Source organism: Microtus ochrogaster, chromosome 5, assembly GCF_000317375.1.
Source record: "Microtus ochrogaster isolate Prairie Vole_2 chromosome 5, MicOch1.0, whole genome shotgun sequence".
Lineage (NCBI taxonomy): Eukaryota > Metazoa > Chordata > Mammalia > Rodentia > Cricetidae > Microtus > Microtus ochrogaster.
The window spans coordinates 80,017,667-80,035,606 of NC_022012.1; the positions used below are offsets into that span (position 1 = coordinate 80,017,667).

The 17,940-nt window shown below is 37.6% G+C and overlaps 1 protein-coding gene across 7 annotated transcripts in view; it reads right to left on the minus strand.

Moving 5' to 3' along the window:
• Dock3 (dedicator of cytokinesis 3) overlaps positions 1 to 17,940 on the minus strand; it is a 405,059-nt gene that overhangs the window by 331,736 nt on the left and 55,383 nt on the right. For all 7 annotated transcript variants that reach the window (XM_026779352.1, XM_026779351.1, XM_013346561.2 and 4 more), the window contains exon 2: positions 15,808 to 15,891. In XM_026779352.1, coding sequence (XP_026635153.1) covers positions 15,808 to 15,891 — 84 coding nt within the window. The remainder of the gene's footprint in view (positions 1 to 15,807; positions 15,892 to 17,940) is intronic.

Genomic DNA, 17,940 nt, shown 5'->3' on the forward strand with positions numbered 1-17,940 from the left:
CTTGATCGGGGGAGGGGGAGGGAAATGGGAGGCGGTGGCGGGGAGGAGGCAGAAATCCTCAATAAATAAATAAATTAAAAAAAAATTTGTGTGAAAAACATAATTATCTTAAAAATATGCATGAAAAGTAATAATGCTAAAAGTTTTAACATCTATAATCTCGAACATTGATGAATATCACTTGCCTAAATATACATTATTGTTTAGATTGTGAAATGGACTTGCTAGTCACCCAATGCAAGTGAAGCCATATTATGCCAAAGAGGCAAAAAGTACCACTACAATTGCTACTGACAGAGAGGTTGCAGAACAATGTGAGCAGTGTAACTCAAAGAATGAAGCCTCTCTACAGACCAGGCCATGTAACAGTCAACAATTAGCAGTCAAACCAGGTGCAAACCAAGCAAGTCAGATCAAAAGTACCAAATGTAGCCCAGGGATAGTACCCCTTTGAGAAGTTTCAAGCCTTTTATTTCAAAGGTGTAGCATATATTTTTCACTGACAAAGTAAAACAATCCAAACTTACTGACCCTTGACTACTGAAACAAATATCCATGTAGACAGAGATTACAGAGAAGCACAAATTTACAAAACAAATACAATCTCTTCTTCATCCCATAATTTAAAAGTCTGATTTAAATTTTTGAGAAACTGTCAGGGCTGATAAGATGGCTCAGCAGGTAAAACATTTGCTGCACAAATCTGGTGATCTGAGCTCAATATTCAGCACTATGCAAAGGCAGAAGAAAAGAACCAATTCCACACGTCTTCTGATCTCTACCCAGGCACCACGGCACACATGCCTACACATACAGTAATAATAAAAAGGACTTTAGTTTTTTTGTCTTTGTTTTTGGGAGGGTTTCTTTTTGTTGTTGTTGTTGTTTCTTTGTGTTTTCAAGACAAGGTTTCTCTATATAACATCCCTGGCTGTCCTGGAACTCATTTTAATAGATCAGATGGGCCTTGAACTCACAGAGATCTGCCTGCCTCTGCCTCCCAAGTGCTGGGATTAAAGGCCTGCACCACTATGCCCAGCTTTGTTGTTCCTTTGTGAAGGACAGACTGGAGTGACTGCACATTCTAAAAAAAAAATCATGTAAGAAGCCAACTGTGGATTTGAGGTCAAAAACAAAACCAACAACCTTTAAAAATATATTTTCTTACTTTGGTACATCAATAAAAATATGCATAGCCTTCAAATTCATGGTCTCTTTTCCAATTATATAACTAATAATAGGCAAGAAAGTAAGTGTCAATCACTTATAAAACTAAGAAACTTCTAGCAGAATCCAGTCCCCAAAAGTGGGAACATTATTCAAAAGGCTGACTTTGAAAATTATCTTTCCATTATTTTCACTGAAAAGCCTAAAGAATAATCTTGTATATTTATTCACATAATCTAATGCTATTTTAAGTCTTCATTTATGACCTATTACTATAAAAGATGATAATCAGCAAAAACTAAATATGCATTCAAAAACTGAGATTTTTTTTCCAAATGAGTCATTTTCTCTTGAAATTATTCTGGAGAGCCCTAAACAAATTTGAATAATACTGCCACTGACAAAGAAGACATTTACAAAATTCAACAATGAAAATGTCTTTAAAAATACACTGTAAGAGATGGGTAGACGGCTCAGTAGGTAAAGTATTTACCATGCAATCATGAAGTTTAGATCCCTGGCACCTAGTAAAATGTCAGGTACAGCAGCATTCATCTGTAATATAAGTGCTGGGGAGGCAGAGACAAGAAGATCTCTGAGCCAGCAAGCTTACCCAAAGTCAGTGGGCTCAGGATCAGCAAGAGACTATCTCAAAAACAGGTGGAGGAACAACTGAGGAAGATGCCAGATGTCTACTTCTGGCCTCCACATGTATACAACAAATACAAATAAATTTGTGAAATTTCTGGTTCCTTCTCTAGTAAACTACTTTGAAAAAATACAAAAACTTTTAAAAGTACATGAAAAATATGAAAGAACACAAGCACAAATACCACAGAGAGGACTTGAGGCACTACAGTCCATAAGAAAGAAAATTGTATAGGAATGAGCTCCTCCAGTCACCCAATATTTTTCTCTGAGGATATCACATTAGAAAATGGTAATCCCATTAAGATAATAAGGTTGAAATTTAAGTCTACCAAAATAACACAGTCTTCAAGGATAAATTCCTTGAAGAAAGTGAATTACAGTCAATCCAAATTTTTGTATATAATCTATTCCTATGACTACCACTTTTATAAACTGGTAGCCATGGAAGGCCTCCAGGAAAGCAGCAGATCTGAAGTTAAAGGGCTGGGTAGATCCACTTTAAGAGAAAACAAGAACTCAGTGACTTTTCAACAGAAACTGTGCAAATCAAGTATTAATTAAAATTTATTTTTTATTATTGTTTCTATGGATATGATGTGTGGGTGGATAGATGCATGTGTTTCACAGCATGTGCATGGAGATCAGAGGGCAATTCTGTGTGGTTGGTTCTTTCCTTCTCCCTTTACACGGCTTCCAAGGATTGAATGCAGATTCTTAGGCTGGCATAAGAAGCACTTTTATCCACTGACCCATCTTGCCAGCCCAATTATGTAAAATCTCTAAAATGTTCAAATATCTATCAAACTAAAATTCTCCACCTAGGGAAAACAATAACAAATTGAAAGGAAGGTCACAAAAGCAGGGATTAAAAAAGAAAGCAGTCAACCTGCACTAAGAAAATGTTTAAGGTAGAAAGAAAATGAGCCTGATAGACTTAGCAAATGAGAAAATAAAGGAAAAGCACTGGATAGGGTTAATGAATGTGAAAACACAAACAGAAGAAAAATATCTGATGAGAGGACTGAGAAGATGGCTCAGTCAATAAAGCTCTCGCCTCACAAGTGTGAGGACCTGAGTTCAGATACCCAGAACCTATTCGAAAGGCCATATGTGGTAGTGTGCATCTGCTGTAGTGTAAAAAGGGCCAGTGGAAGAAAATCCTGGCCTGAGAATAGAGCCAAAGAAATACACCCTGCCCCTAATCAATTCACAAATTGAAAACCAACCAATCCCAGACCACAAAACCAACCAATCCCTAAATACAAAATCCATCTAATCTCTGAGTTTGTCACAAGCTCAGGAACTGAGAACCTGCCAATCCTCAACCCTGCAAATCTTCACCTTGTAAAGCTCCTCCCCTAAGAAATCCTATATAAGCCCTGTTCAGTTTAGGGCTGCCCTTTTCCACACTGCCAGAGGCAGCCACTCTCCTGGATTCCTCCCTCCCAATAAATCTCATGAGGTCTATGGTAACAACTTTCTTTTGCTGGAAACAACTTTCTTTGGCTGGAGTGGAACAGAGTAGAGATGTAACAACTTTCGATGGAGTAGAGCCAGACTGCAACAGTTCTTGCCATTGCTAGAGCAAAAGGTTACACTCCAGGGAAGCTGAGCAGAGCTGTAACATGCCTCTGGAGCAGAGCAGAGCTGTGACAACCTCATGGGGGAAATCCTCCCCTGCTCGTGCAGATCTATTACACTTGCACTAGGGAAACCTTTCTCAGAGCAAGGACTTTAACACTTTGCTGGGTCACCAGAACAGAGCTGTAACACTTCTGTTGCAGCTAGCCCTTCAGATACCTATCCCTTCACAGCTGTAAGTAATTCTCGGCTTCCAGCTACCAGGATACCTTTCCCTTCGGAGATGTAACACTTACTGGTATTCCTTGGCTTCTGACTGCCAGGATACCTTCCCCTTTGAAGCTGTAGGTAATCCTTGGACTCTGACTACCAGGATACCTTTTCCTTTAGAGCTATTAACACTTACAACACTGGCAAGATGTGAAGCAGAGAAAGATGGATACCTGAAAGCTTAAGTCCTGGTTATATAACAAAGCTCTGGATACCAAAAAACCAATACCAGAGGTTGTCCTCTGACACCCACATGTATGCCACATACATGTAAGTAAGCAAATAAATAAATAAGAGCAATATAAAATATGGGAGCAATTTAATTTAATCACTATAACTGTTATATATTGTTTGACAGTATAAATGCATAAAGTACGCTTTACATTCTAAAGCCAACATATATATTTTACACTCTAAGGCAAATGTTCCAAACTTTTGGCATTGTAACATAGTGTTGTCATCAACAAATATATTGGGCCATATTCATTAGACATTCTGAGTGACAAGTACAGGACACAGGCTGCAGGTTGGATATACCTGCAAAGGTTGCAGGAGGAGGGGGGTCACTTTCTTCAGTTGTAAACTACCCACTAATAAGATACTCAAGTAAATAACCTTCACTCATGTTTATGCAAGGTAGGAGACTCAGTAGACTGATAACCTTCCCACCCCCCCCACACACACACATGGGCGGACAGAGGACAGACGGACGTACAGGCAGATGGACGGATGAATAGATGTGAAAGTAGAAGGGGTTTTGCTGGAAAGCAGATTTTCAGCAAAAGAAGAGGAGAAAAAAGAGGAAAGGAGTTGAAAGTGACTAAAATTCATATGAATGTGTAAAACTGCCAACGGGTAAAAACTTAAAATTTAAAAAAAAAATCTCAAAACTTCTATCACAGCAAGAGAAAGACAGCCACAAAATGAGATACATTTCATCCTCAATCCCAGTACTTGTGACTAAAATTTCCTATGCCTTTTGAGGATATGCTGCATAAAGGAGATTAGTACTCAGCTATTTTTATTAGCACTTTGGGTCTCAAGTATGGTATGCTTCCACTCTTTCAATTCCTTACAAACTTTCCATATCCTGTGGGTACATTTTAATACCTATATTTCATTTTTATTGCTTTCAAGAGAAAAGAGTAGATGTAGCTATTCAGTACTCCACTATAAGCCAGGTGTGGTGGTGCACACCTTTAGTCATGGCACTCAAGAGGCAGTGGGAGGCCGATCTCTGAATTCAAGGACAACCTGATCTATAAATTGAGTTCCAGGACAGCCAGGACTATACAGAGAAACTGTCTTGAAAAACAAAAACCTCCCTAACCCAAAAGTTTCCAAACATTCTTTTTTTTTTTTTGGTTTTTCGAGACAGGGTTTCTCTGTGGTTTTGGAGCCTGTCCTGGAACTAGCTCTTGTAGACCAGGCTGGTCTCGAACTCACAGAGATCCGCCTGCCTCTGCCTCCCGAGTGCTGGGATTAAAGGCGTGCGCCACCACCGCCCGGTTCCCAAACATTCTTTTCAACATAGTAACAAATTTGCATACTTTAATAAGAAGACTTTTACTTGCTCAGAGAATTCCAAATACTTTTTGATTAAATCTCAATGTTATTTTAAAAATAATAATGATAGGAGCTGGGGAGATGGCTTGGAGATTAAGAGTACTGTCTGTTCTTCCAGAGGTCCTGAGTTTAATTCCCAGCAACCACATGGTGGCTCACAACCATCTGTAGTGAGATCTGGTGCCCTCTTCTGGCCTGCAGGCACACATGCAGGCAGAACACTGTATACATAATAAATAAATAAACCTTTAATAATAATAATAATAATAATAATGATACACCAAGGTCCCTAATAACATGACAATATTCATCTAGATGGTATAAGCTAAAACCTGTTCTTACAATGCCTATTAACTTAAGGCCACAAATTGCGAAATGAACTAAAGATCTGATGTAAAATCCATACATTTTTTTTTCTGAGTTTTAATAGCAACATCCAAGGAACTGTAACAGAAAACTTCTTAGAAATGCCAACTATGGTATACCTAAATATAAACTGAGATTTTTCCACATAATAGCAAAAGGATATTAGTTCATTTAATCACATAAAATTTCCATGAAAACAAATTGCATTCATTTCTTTTCTTCTTGCCATGACAGAACTTGACAAAAGCAACTGAAGGAAAAGAAGGGTGTATTAGGGATCCCGATTTAAAAAGGAATGCAGTCTATTACACTAGAAAAGACAAGATAGCAGAAGCATGAGACAGCAGACTAGTCATAAAGAAAAAACAAAGCTGGTATTTGACTAAGTCCTCCTTTTTATTGAACTGAGAACCCTAGCCCATGGAATGGTGCACTCACATTCTGGGTGAATCTTCCTTCCTATCTGCTCTCAAAACAGCCTCACAAACATGCCCAGAATAATTAGAAGTACCTATTTTTGTTATCTTACAGAAAGAAAACTTGAAGACTAGAAAGATTATTAGGCTCATTGCCCTAAAATCATCCACAATAAAGCTATACAGAACTCTGATTTCTCAAGGTTCACTTTCACTATCACCTCCACAAAATCAAGAGTATATACAAATAAAAATACAAGATAAAAGAACAGTGACTAGCTAAGACTGCTAAACACAAAGGATATCTATCAGATTGAGTTGCCAGAAGCCATTCATCAACTTACAAGAAAGACGTGAGAGATTATCAATGTCACTTTGAAACTCTAATAAATTTTATTTCAAATGCACCCACAAAACTACAAAACAAATTAAAACTCTCCTCTGCCCAGCAGAGCCTATCCTCAAGCTTCAGGAGAAAGTAAACATGAGCCTATATAAAATTTCAAACCCTGGAGCTTCTTTTTATGATAGTCCATAACCTGTTACTAACTTAAATTTACATAGAATATACATGAATGAAAGTTTTGCTTTTGACAAGAGAACAATGGTTCCAAACTAACACTATCTTTAAAATTACATTGACAAATACACTTAATGATCTACCAGGGAAAAGACATGTTCCAAACAACCCAATAGATTTTAAACATGGACCTCAGGGTCCAAGCTCTCCTAAAAGTCATATTTTGACTCCATGTCCATTTTTGCTGATGTTCACACTGAGGCACATAAAAACTAGTAGCAATAAGTGACTACAATAAGATTGTCTCAGGTTTTGACTCTATAAGTGCCCATATTGCTTTAAAAAAATAAGCTTTTCAGAATGACAACTAAGGACAGGCAACAGAAGTCAAAGAAGCTGGAGACACTTTATGAAATGCATACATTTCATTTCAGTTAAGCCCCTTCCTGTAATATATGAAATTTCAACGCCACCTTGAACTGCTGAGTCTAAGGGAGGGAGGGTGGAGATTACCTTCAAATTCATAGGATTAAGTCTAGCCCAACAATATCCTAAAACCAATCTGAATGCCTCTACACTAAAATTCAGATTCATTAGGTATTCAATGAGTAACTTGTATGCTATGGAAAATGTTTTTTACATACATGCATAACCACCTCAGTAAACTGTAATTTTACTTCAGTGTTAAGGTTTTGAAAACTAAAGATCAGAAATTCAAAAAGATTGCATAAGAGTGTATGGAACATTAGCTTTTTTTGTTTTGTTTTGGTTTTTGGTTTTTTTTCTTTTTTATTACTTTATAAATAATACCAATCAAAATTTCCACTTCCTCCCTTCCTCCCACTTCCCTCACCTTCCCCTCTCCCCCTCCAGTCCTAAGAGAGGGCAAGGTACCCTGGCCTGTGGGAAGTCCAAGGCCCTCCCCCTCCATCCAGGCTTAGGAAAGTATGCATCCAAATAACATAGAATACCAAAAAGCCAATACATGCAGTAGAGACAAATCCCAGTGTCATTATCATTGGCTTCTCAGTCTTTTATAGGAAAGCAAAATCATAGAAATTGATGTGATCTTAGTCATTCTGACAGGCACAAGATGAAATCTCAACATCATTTTGATTTGCACTTCCCTGATGGCTAAGGATGTTGAACATTTCTTTAGGTGTTTCTTGGCCATTTGAGATTCCTCTGTTGAGAATACTGTTAAAATCTGTACCCCAGTTTCAACTGGATTATTTGGTTTTTTTAATGTCTCGTTTCTTGAGTTCTTTATATACTTTGGATATTAGCCCTCTGTCATGTGTGGAGTTGGTGAAAATATTTCCCATTCTTTAGGTTGTCGTTTTGTCCTATTGACAGTGTCCTTTGTCTTATAGAAGCTTCTCAGTTTCATGAGGATCTATTTATTAATTGTTGATTTAATAGTGCCCGTGCTATTGGTGTTCTAGTCAGGAAGCCGTCTCCTGTTCCAATGACGTATTCAAGGCTACTCCCTACTTTCTCTTCATCAGGTTCGGTGTATCTGGTTTAATATTGAGGTCTTTGATTGACTTGGACTAAAGTTTTGGGCAGGGTGATAGATACAGATCTATTTGCATTCTTCTACATACAGACATCCAATTAAACCAGCACCATTCGTTGAAAATATTTTCTTTATTTTATTGTATATTTCTGGCTTCTTTATGAAAATCAGGTAAACATAACTGACAGCTCATGCTGGCAAGGATGTGGAGCAAAAGGAACACTCCTCCACTACTGGTGAGAGTGAAAACTTTTATAGCCACTACGGAAATCAATATGGCAGTTTCTCAGAAAATTGGGAATCGATATACCTGAAGACCCAGCTATCACACTCTTGGGCATATACCCAAAGGACACTCCACCCTACCACAAGGACACTTGCTCAATTACGTTCATAGCATCTTTATTCATAACAGCCAGAAACTAGAAACAACCTAGATGTCCCTCAACCAAAGAATGAATAAAGAAAATGTAGCACATTTACTACTTTATAAAAGGCTATTAAATTTGTGTGAAATTTTATCTACGATATAGATCAGGGAGAAAAAAAGATTTATTCTCTCCAGCTTGACAATAGAAACATTCGTAAGCAAGCATTAATTTTAAGACTATGAGCAACAAAAACAAAAACAAAAAACCACACTACCAAGTCCAAAAATACTAAGAGAAGTAGAAGACAGAAGTGTTAAAGTAGAAACTGGAATAAAGCCAGGTGGTGGTGGCACACGCCTATAATCCCAGCACTTGGGAGGCAGAGGCAGGCGGATCTCTGTGAGCTTGATGCCAACCTAGTATACAAGGGCTCATTCCAGGATAGGCTCCAAAGCTACAGAGAAACCCTTTCTGAAAAAAACCAAAAAGAAGCCAGGCGGTGGTGGCGCACGCCTTTAATCCCAGCACTTGGGAGGCAGAGGCAGGCGGATCTCTGTGAGTTCGAGACCAGCCTGGTCTACAAGAGCTAGTTCCAGGACAGGCTCCAAAGCCACAGAGAAACCCTGTCTCGAAAAACCCAAAAAAAAAAAAAACCAAAAAGAAAAAAGAAGAGAGAGAGAGAGAGAGAGAGAGAGAGAGAGAGAGAGAGAGAGAGAGGAAACTGGAATCAAATGAAAAAGCTACAGCAGAACTACATGAAAGAACCAAAGTCAAAATAGGTTAGAAATCATGAAACAGTCTAAAAAGACAATAGGCCTGGAATTTATGTACCATTCCAGATTGGGGAAATTTCGCTCTCTTCCCAGAATATCTTACAGTGCAGATAACAAGGAGACATATATTTTAAACTCTCTCTCTCTCTTTCTCTTTCTCTCTCTCTCTCTCTCTCTCTCTCTCTCTCTCTCTCTCTCACTCACTCACACACTCTCTCTCTCACAAACACACCACATTGTGGTGTGTGTCTGGGGGGGGGGGCGTGTGTGTGTGTTTTCCCACAAGTGCTATACCACATATGTGGAGGCCAGAGTATAACCTGTGAAAATCAGGTTTCTCTCTCCACTGTATGGGTTCTAGGAATCAAACTCAGGTCATCAGTGCTGATGGCCAAGTGCCATATCACTGGACACAGGGAGACATCTTGAAAAGATCTTTTCTGACACTTTTAGTAAGGAGTCAGAGGCCTCTATGTATTTCTATCTCTAGAACCCACAGCAAATATCAATTTATTGAATAAGTGAATGGGAGTCTTGCCTTGCAAGCTAGTTTTCTTAAAGGAAAAACTTTGAAGAAATAAAAAAAGACACAGAGGGATCTATAAAGAAGTAATTATGTCCAAAGTGCATAAGAGAACAAACATTGCTTTTACTTCTAGACTATGAACTTAGGAAACCATCTGCGGGAGCTGGTAGGCAACAAGTGATGAAATGTGACTAAATGTAGGAGCTAAATCTAGGATCACCAGAGTCTGTGGAACAGTCATGTGCAAACAAGTTGCCATTATACTGTCCTTCCCATTTCACTGTGCAAAGTGGTTATCCCATAGCATCACCCTATCTGTCCCCAGCAGGCATCACAAAAGGTATCAGAGACGGATAGTTATGTAGTATCCGACTATGCTCTATGAATGTGAAGAAAACCAATACTAGAGAAAATTGCTAGGGGAGGGATGTAGCACCCTACTTCTATTTGCAAAATAACTGAAAAATGTCATGAATGGCCAAAGTTGGAAACCATTACAATGTGATGATTAATTTTCACTGTCAGTCAATTTTGCTGAATTTAAAATAACCACAACCCTGTAGGTATGTCAATGAGACTATCTCGAAAAAAAGGTAATGAATGAAGACACACGCTAAATGCTGGTAGCACCATTCCATAGAGTGGAGTCTTTGGACTGAATAAAAAGAAGAAAGCTGAGAGTAAGCCTCAGCAGCGCAGCAGGCAGGGCAGGTGGCCAGGGGAGGAAGCCTCAGTAGCACAGTGGGTTGCAGCAACAGCAGCAGTGGCCTCTGGAGATTGTCTGACCACCAGAGCCTCAGCCTCAACCCTGACTGCAACTGGAGGAGTATCCATCAGCGCAATAGCCATGTCTGCACCAGGAGGAGCCTTAGGTCAGTAGGCACCTGGAGGAATGATTACAGAAGGCTCTACCCTGCTTACACCTGAAGGAGCCTTCAACAGAACCAGTTCCAAGCTATACCATTTGTAGAAAAAGGGACACCCCTGAAACACAGGCTCCATCTGTTCTGATTGGAAGAAGAGATATATAAACAACAGGGTAAGAATACACTCAACAATCTAAAGAGCAATACAGCACCACCAGAAACTACTGATTCTATAGCAGCAAGACCAGAACATCCCAATACAGATGAAACAGAAGAAAATGAGCTCAAAAATAACTTTATTAAGATAATTGAGGCCCTTAAAGAAGAAATGAAAAATTCCCTTGAAGTGGAGGAAAAGACAAACAAAAAAAATGAAAGAAATCAACAAAATCCTTTAATAAAAAAAAACAAGAAAAAGCAATCAAACAGGTGAAAAACAACAGCTCAAGCCTTGAAAATTGAAATAGAGGCAATAAATAAAATACAAACCAAAAGAAATCTGGAAATGGAAAATCTGGGTAAACAATCAGGAACTACAAAAGCAAGCATAAACAAGAGAATACAAGAGATATAAGAAAGAATCTCAGACAAATTAGTCAAAAGTGACAAAGAAGGAAAAATCCATCAAGATAAAGTCTCAATAATGAATATATATGCCCCAAATACAAGAGCACCCTCATTCATTAAAGAAACATTACTAAAGCTTAATCACACATCAAGCCCCACACACTAATTGTGGGAGACCTCAATATGCCACTCTCACCACTGGACAGGTCTGGTAGACAGAAACTTAACATAGAAATAAAGAAACTAACAGATGTTATGACTCATATGGGCTTGAGAGACATCTATAGAATATTTAACCCAAACACAAAAGAATATACCTTCTTCTCAGCACCTCATGGATCCTTCTCTAAAATAGACCACATATTCAGTAACAAAGCAAACAAAAAAAGAAACAAAAAAAAACTGATATAACCCCCTATGTTTTATTGAATCATCATGACATAAAGTTAGAATTCAACAACATTAATTACAGAAAACCCACAAACTCATGAAAACTGAACAATGCCCAAATGAATCACCACAGGGTCAAGGAAGAAAGAAATTAAAGACTTCTTAAAATTCAATGAAATAAAAATGACCGCACAACATACTCAAACTTATGGGACACAATGAAAGCAGTGCTAAGAGGAAAGTTTGTAGCACTAAATGCATAAAGAAGCTGGAAAAAAAATCCCACACTAGAGAATTAACAGAACACATGGAAAGCTCTAGAAAAAAAGTCACGCAGGAGAACTAGATGACAGGAAATAATCAAATTGAGGGCTGAAATCAACAAATAGAAACAAAGAAAATGATACAAAAAACAATGAGACAAAGAATTGGGTTTTCAGAAAATCAACACAATAGACAAGCCTTTATCCAAACTAACCAAAAAGCAAAGAGAGAACATACAAATTAACAAAATCAGAAATGAAAAGGGGGACATAACAACAGACACGGAGGAAATACAGAGAATCATTAGGTCATATTTTGAAAACCTATACTCCACAAAATTGAAAAACTTGAAGGAAATTGACAGTTTTCTCGATAAATATCACCTACCAAAATTAAATCAAGACCAGATAAGCAAAATAAATAGACCTATAACAACTAAGGAAATAAAAACAGTCATCAAAAGTCTCCCAACCAAAAAAAGCCCAGGGTCAGATGGTTTCAGTGCAAAATTCTACAATAACTTCAAAGAAAATCTAATACCAACCCTCCTCATATTGTTCCACACAATAACAGAAAGAACACTGCCAAACTCTTTTTACAAGGCTACAGTTACCCTGATACCCAAACCACACAAAGACACAACTAAGATAGAGAAATACGGATCAATCTCCCTCGTGAACATTGACACAAAAATAATCAATAAAATACTGGCAAACCAAATCTAAGAACACATCAGAAAAATTGTCCACCATGACCAAGCAGGCCTCATCCCAGAGATTCAGGGATGCTTCAACAATAAGAAAATTCATCAATGTAATCCACCATATAAACAAACTGAAAGGGGAAAAAAAAAACCACATGATTATCTCCATAGATGATGAAAAAGCCTTAGACAAAATTCAATACCCCTTCATGATAAATGTCTTGGAGAGATCAGGAATACAAGGAACATACCTAAATAAAGGCAACAAACATCAAGTCAACAGCCAACATTAAAATAAATAGAGAAAATCAAAGTGATTCCACTAAAATCATAAAAAAGACAAGTTTGTCCACTCCCTCCATATCTATTCAATATAGAACTTGAAGTTCTAGCTAGAGCAGTAAGACAATAAAAGGAGATCAAGGGGATACAAATTGGAAGGGAAAAAGTCAAACTTTCACTATTTGCAGATGACATAATAACATACGTAAGAGACCCCAAAAATTCTACAAGGTAATTCCTACAACAGATAAACACCTTCAGTAATGTAGCAGGATATATGATTAACCCAAAAAAATCAGTAGTATATAGATGATAAATGGGATGAGAAAGAAATCAGAGAAACATCACCTTTACAATAGTTAAAAATAACATAAAATATCTTGGGGTAACTTTAACCAAACAAGTTAAAAACCTGTAAGACAAGAACTTTCAATCTTTGAAGAAAGAAATTGAAGAAGACATTACAAAATGAAAAGATCTCCCATGCTCTTGGAGGTAGGGTTAACATAATGAAAATGGCAATCTTACCAAAAGCAATCTACAGATTCAATGCAATATCACAGGCCTCCAAAAAACAATACTCAACTTTATATGGAAAAACAAAAAATCTAGGATATCTACAACAATCCTGTACAAGGAAGGAACTTCTGGAGGTATCACCATCCCTGACTTCAAACTCTACTATAGAGCTACAGTAATGAGAAAAGTTTGGTATTGGCATAAAAACAGACACATGGCCTAATGGAATAGAATCGAAGACCCTGACATAGATCTGCACACCTATCAACACCTGATTTTTTACGAAGATGTCAAAAATATACAATAGAAAAAAGAAAGTATCATCAACAAATGGTGCTGGCATAACTAGATGTCAACATGTAGAAGAATGCAAACTGATCATATCCATTGCCCTGTACAAAACTCAAGTCCAAGTGGATCAAAGACCTCAACATAAAACCAGTTACACTGAAGCTGACAGAAGAGAAAGCAGAAAGTAGCCTTGACACTGTCACAGACTACTTCCTGAATATAACACCAGTAGCATAGACACTGAGAGCAACAATTAATAAATGGGACCTCCGGAAACTGAAAAGCTTCTGTAAGGCAAAGAACACTGTCAATAAGACAAAAAGGCAACCCACATAATGGGAAAAGATCTTCACTAATCCCACATCTGACAGAGGACTGATATCCAAAATCTATAAAGAGCTTAAGAAACTATACATCAAAATACCAAATAGCCCCATTAAAAAATGGGGTACAGATTTAAATAGAATTATTTTTGGGTTTTTTTTTTTTGAGACAGGGTTTCTCTGTGGCTTTGGAGCCTATCCTGGAACTAGCTCTGTAGACCAGGCTGGTCTTGAACTCCCAGAGATCCGCCGCCTGCCTCTGCCTCCCGAGTGCTGGGATTAAAGGCGTGCGCCACCATCGCCCAGCTTAAATAGAATTCTTAAAGGAAATATCTTGAATGCCCAAAAGACATTTAAAGAACTGTTCAACATCCTTGACTATCAGGAAAATACAAATCAAAACGACTATGAGATACCATGTCAGAATGGCTAAGATCAAAAATGCTAATGAAAGCTTATGCTGGAGATGATGCAGAGTAAGGGGAACACTCCCCCATTGCTAGTGGGAGTAAAAACTTATACAGCCACTTTGGAAATCAATATGGCATTTCTCAGAAAATTGGGGATCATTCTACTTCAGGACCCAGCAATACCACACTTGGGCATATATCCAAAGGATGCTCAATCATACCTCATTATTTATTTTACCCTTTCTTTGCTATTCTTATTGGTGCTGTAGAAGTTTTTATTTTAAATTAGCTATTACTCTATTTTCATATCTTGTTTGTTCTTACAATGTGGTTGTCACTGTTTATTTCCTTCTGAATAGTGCTAGGGATGAAACCCAAATGCCTAGAATGTGTTAGGCAGGGACACTGCCACTAAATCACATTCTGAATCTAACTGAGAAAATACATCTAAATCCGAGCAAGTTTCATCTTGCATGAATCTTATCATATACTGTCATATAGAGAGAGACATAGAAAAAGAAATTTAACTTAGATCTTCTGCAAGAGCAGTAAGCGCTCTTAACTACAGACCCAGCTCTTCAGCCCTCTATTATTTTTTTTCTTGTGCTTATTCCAGGTTCTTGTTTAAGGCCTTGAGAATACATTTAGTTGATGTCTTGTTTCTTTGTTAATGTGGACATTTTAATAACTATAAAGTTCCCTCTTATAACTTTCTCTACTCTAGTCCATGCATCTTGGAGTGTTGCATTTAATTTAGATCTAATATTTTTCTTTTCTTATTTTTTTTCAAAAACTATATTTTGTTTTTTGGGTTTTTTTATTTATCTTTTCACAAACACCAGAGAGAGAGAGAGAAGGAAAAGAACAAAAAAGAAAACCTGGGTTTCTCCCATGCTCAGGATACCACCCAGTGTCTCAGTTGGCTTCCTATTGTCCTCAAGATACAGTACTCTCAGCTACTACTCCAGCACCATGTCTGCCTGCATGCCACCATGCTCCCTATGATGATAATGGACTAAACCTCTGAAACTAACAGATTCAGAGTGAATTTCTGAAAACTATTAAATGTTTTCCTTATAAGAGTTACCATGGTCATGGTGTCTCTTCACAGCAATAAAAACCCTAAGTAAGAAAAGCATGTATTTAGACCTTTTACAGCTAAAAATATCAAATCTATTTGACAGAAAAACAAAAATGAACCAATTTACAATTCACTCAAATACAGTTAAGTATATTTGTAATAAATGTAAAATAATCATTGGACATTATATGTAATATTAGTATTCTTATGGCCAGAAATGTCTGTTATTTCATTAAAACTAAAAACTTAACCTTTAGGAAAGATTTCATAACAGTATTTAATATGGTTAATAATAGTTTCACAAAGATTTCTAAAAAAATCTCTCTCAGCATAATTATAACACTTCCATAATTGATCACTATGTGTTTTATAGGACCACACTTACCTTCACACTTTTCAAGAATTTGAACTGTTTCTCCTATTTCTAAGACCAGTCCTTGAGGGACAGAACCTCGAAAGCTGCATATCACTAGAAAAGCAAAGATAAATATATCAGTTAGTATTATTAAAATACTTATGGTCAGAGTCACTGAATTAAGCACTGAATGTTCAATATAAATGCTCCATTATTCAATAATTCCTGTTTAATGTGTAATGGTCAATATATTGCAAAAGATAGTATCATTAAACAATAATTGTGGCAAAATTGTTATTCCTGAGTGGTGTGCATGTGCTCTTAAATAAAAATATTTCATGCATAAAGACTCTTCCTGTCCCCCAGCTTGACCTAAGTTCAAATACCCTCTCAGAGCAAACATGTTGGTAATCCTGGTTAACAGAATGGCCAACCTGCAGACCAAGAATTCAGGCCCAGTATCAGAACAGACTCTATGGATGGAACTCAAGATCTACAATGACAGGTTAGCTGCTGAACAATATTGTAGATGACAAGCTAAGCCAACTTCCATACCAGCCCTCACGACCCTCCAAACCCTAAAAATAAATAAATAAATAAATAAATAAATAAATAAATAAATAAATAAATAAATAAATAAATGAATGAATGAATGAATAAATAAATAAATATCTACCACCCACATGCTAGCCAAAGCAAAGACCAGGCCATCTAAGAACTCTGTCATTAAGGCCACCAGCAGAACATGCTAGGTGATCCACCTAAACTCCCTAGACAGAGAGACTGATAGTGTTTGCTATCACAGCAAACATGTAAAGATTGAAGGAAAAATACTTCTTTCTTCAAATTCAGACCAAATCCAAAAAGATCAAAAATAATCAGGGAAACATAAAACTGCTACCAAAGGAACAAAACAAATTACCACTGCCTCACTAAATAAACAGGACTACATATGTGACACCACTTATCATTTAGGCACTCAGCATGCAGAGGTATGATGAGCCAGACATTGATGAAGCTATTCTAAAGAGACGCATGTATCCCTCATTCTATGAGACAACTCAAATAATGGACCTTCCCAGGAAACTAGAATTCACCAAGAATCTCAAGCTGGAAAAAGAAAAAGGCCAAAGCCTACCCCAGCCAAATTTTTCTTTCACAAAATAGAAGGTGATGAGTGGCTCTTAATTCTTGTTGGTGGGAGAATTTGGAAATGGACTCAGAAGGAATCTCAAGGACTATGTTAGAATTTGAGAAAGAGAAATAAACTGGTTCATTGGTCTAGGAATATGGTTCTTGCTTAAGTCCAAGAAAGAAAGGGAAATGGAGCAGACAGACTAAATATGTTGGCAGCTGTTGGGGAAAAAGAGAAAAACCAATGTAATTCACAAAAAGATACTGAACTTAGAGATTCTGGTTGCTGTACTATTAAACTCAGTATTTACATTTGTAGACAGAATGGTCTTATGATACAGACATAGATACACTATGTAATTCTGACAGATGTAATACGAAGAAAATGCTACTGGAAATTTTGTTCACATTTTGGTTTTACATATGCATATTTACTGCAATCAGCAGCATATAACACCTTCAATATCAATTCAAGAGCTTGTTTTTCCTGTTTGCTTTTTGATAAAAGACTGATGATTATCTCGAATATCACCATAGAATCTTCGTCAGGCAATGGAGAGACAGAGACCCTCATCTGAGCAACGGACTGAGCTCCCAAGGTCCAGTTGAAGGGCAGAAGGAGGAAGAAGACGAGGAAGGAAGTCAGGGCCACAAGGGGTTGGTCCACCCACTGAGACAGTGTGCCTGTTCTAAGGGACCTCACCAAATCCAGCTGGACCAGGTCTGAAGGAGCATGTGATCAAACTGGACTCTCTGATTGTAGCTGACAATGGGAGCTGACTGAGAAGCCACTGATAAAGGCACTGGGACTTGTTTTTACGGCATGTTCTGGCGTTTTGGGACCCTAGTCTATATGGATGCACAGCTCCCTACGCCTGGATGTAGCGGGGAGGGCCTTGGACTTCCCACAGGGCAGGGTTCCCTGCCCTCTCTTTTTTTTTATTTTATTTTATTGAGAAAAGGAAAAAAAACAAGTTTCCACCTCCTCCCAGCCTCCCATTTCCCTCCCCCTCCTCCCACCCTTCCACC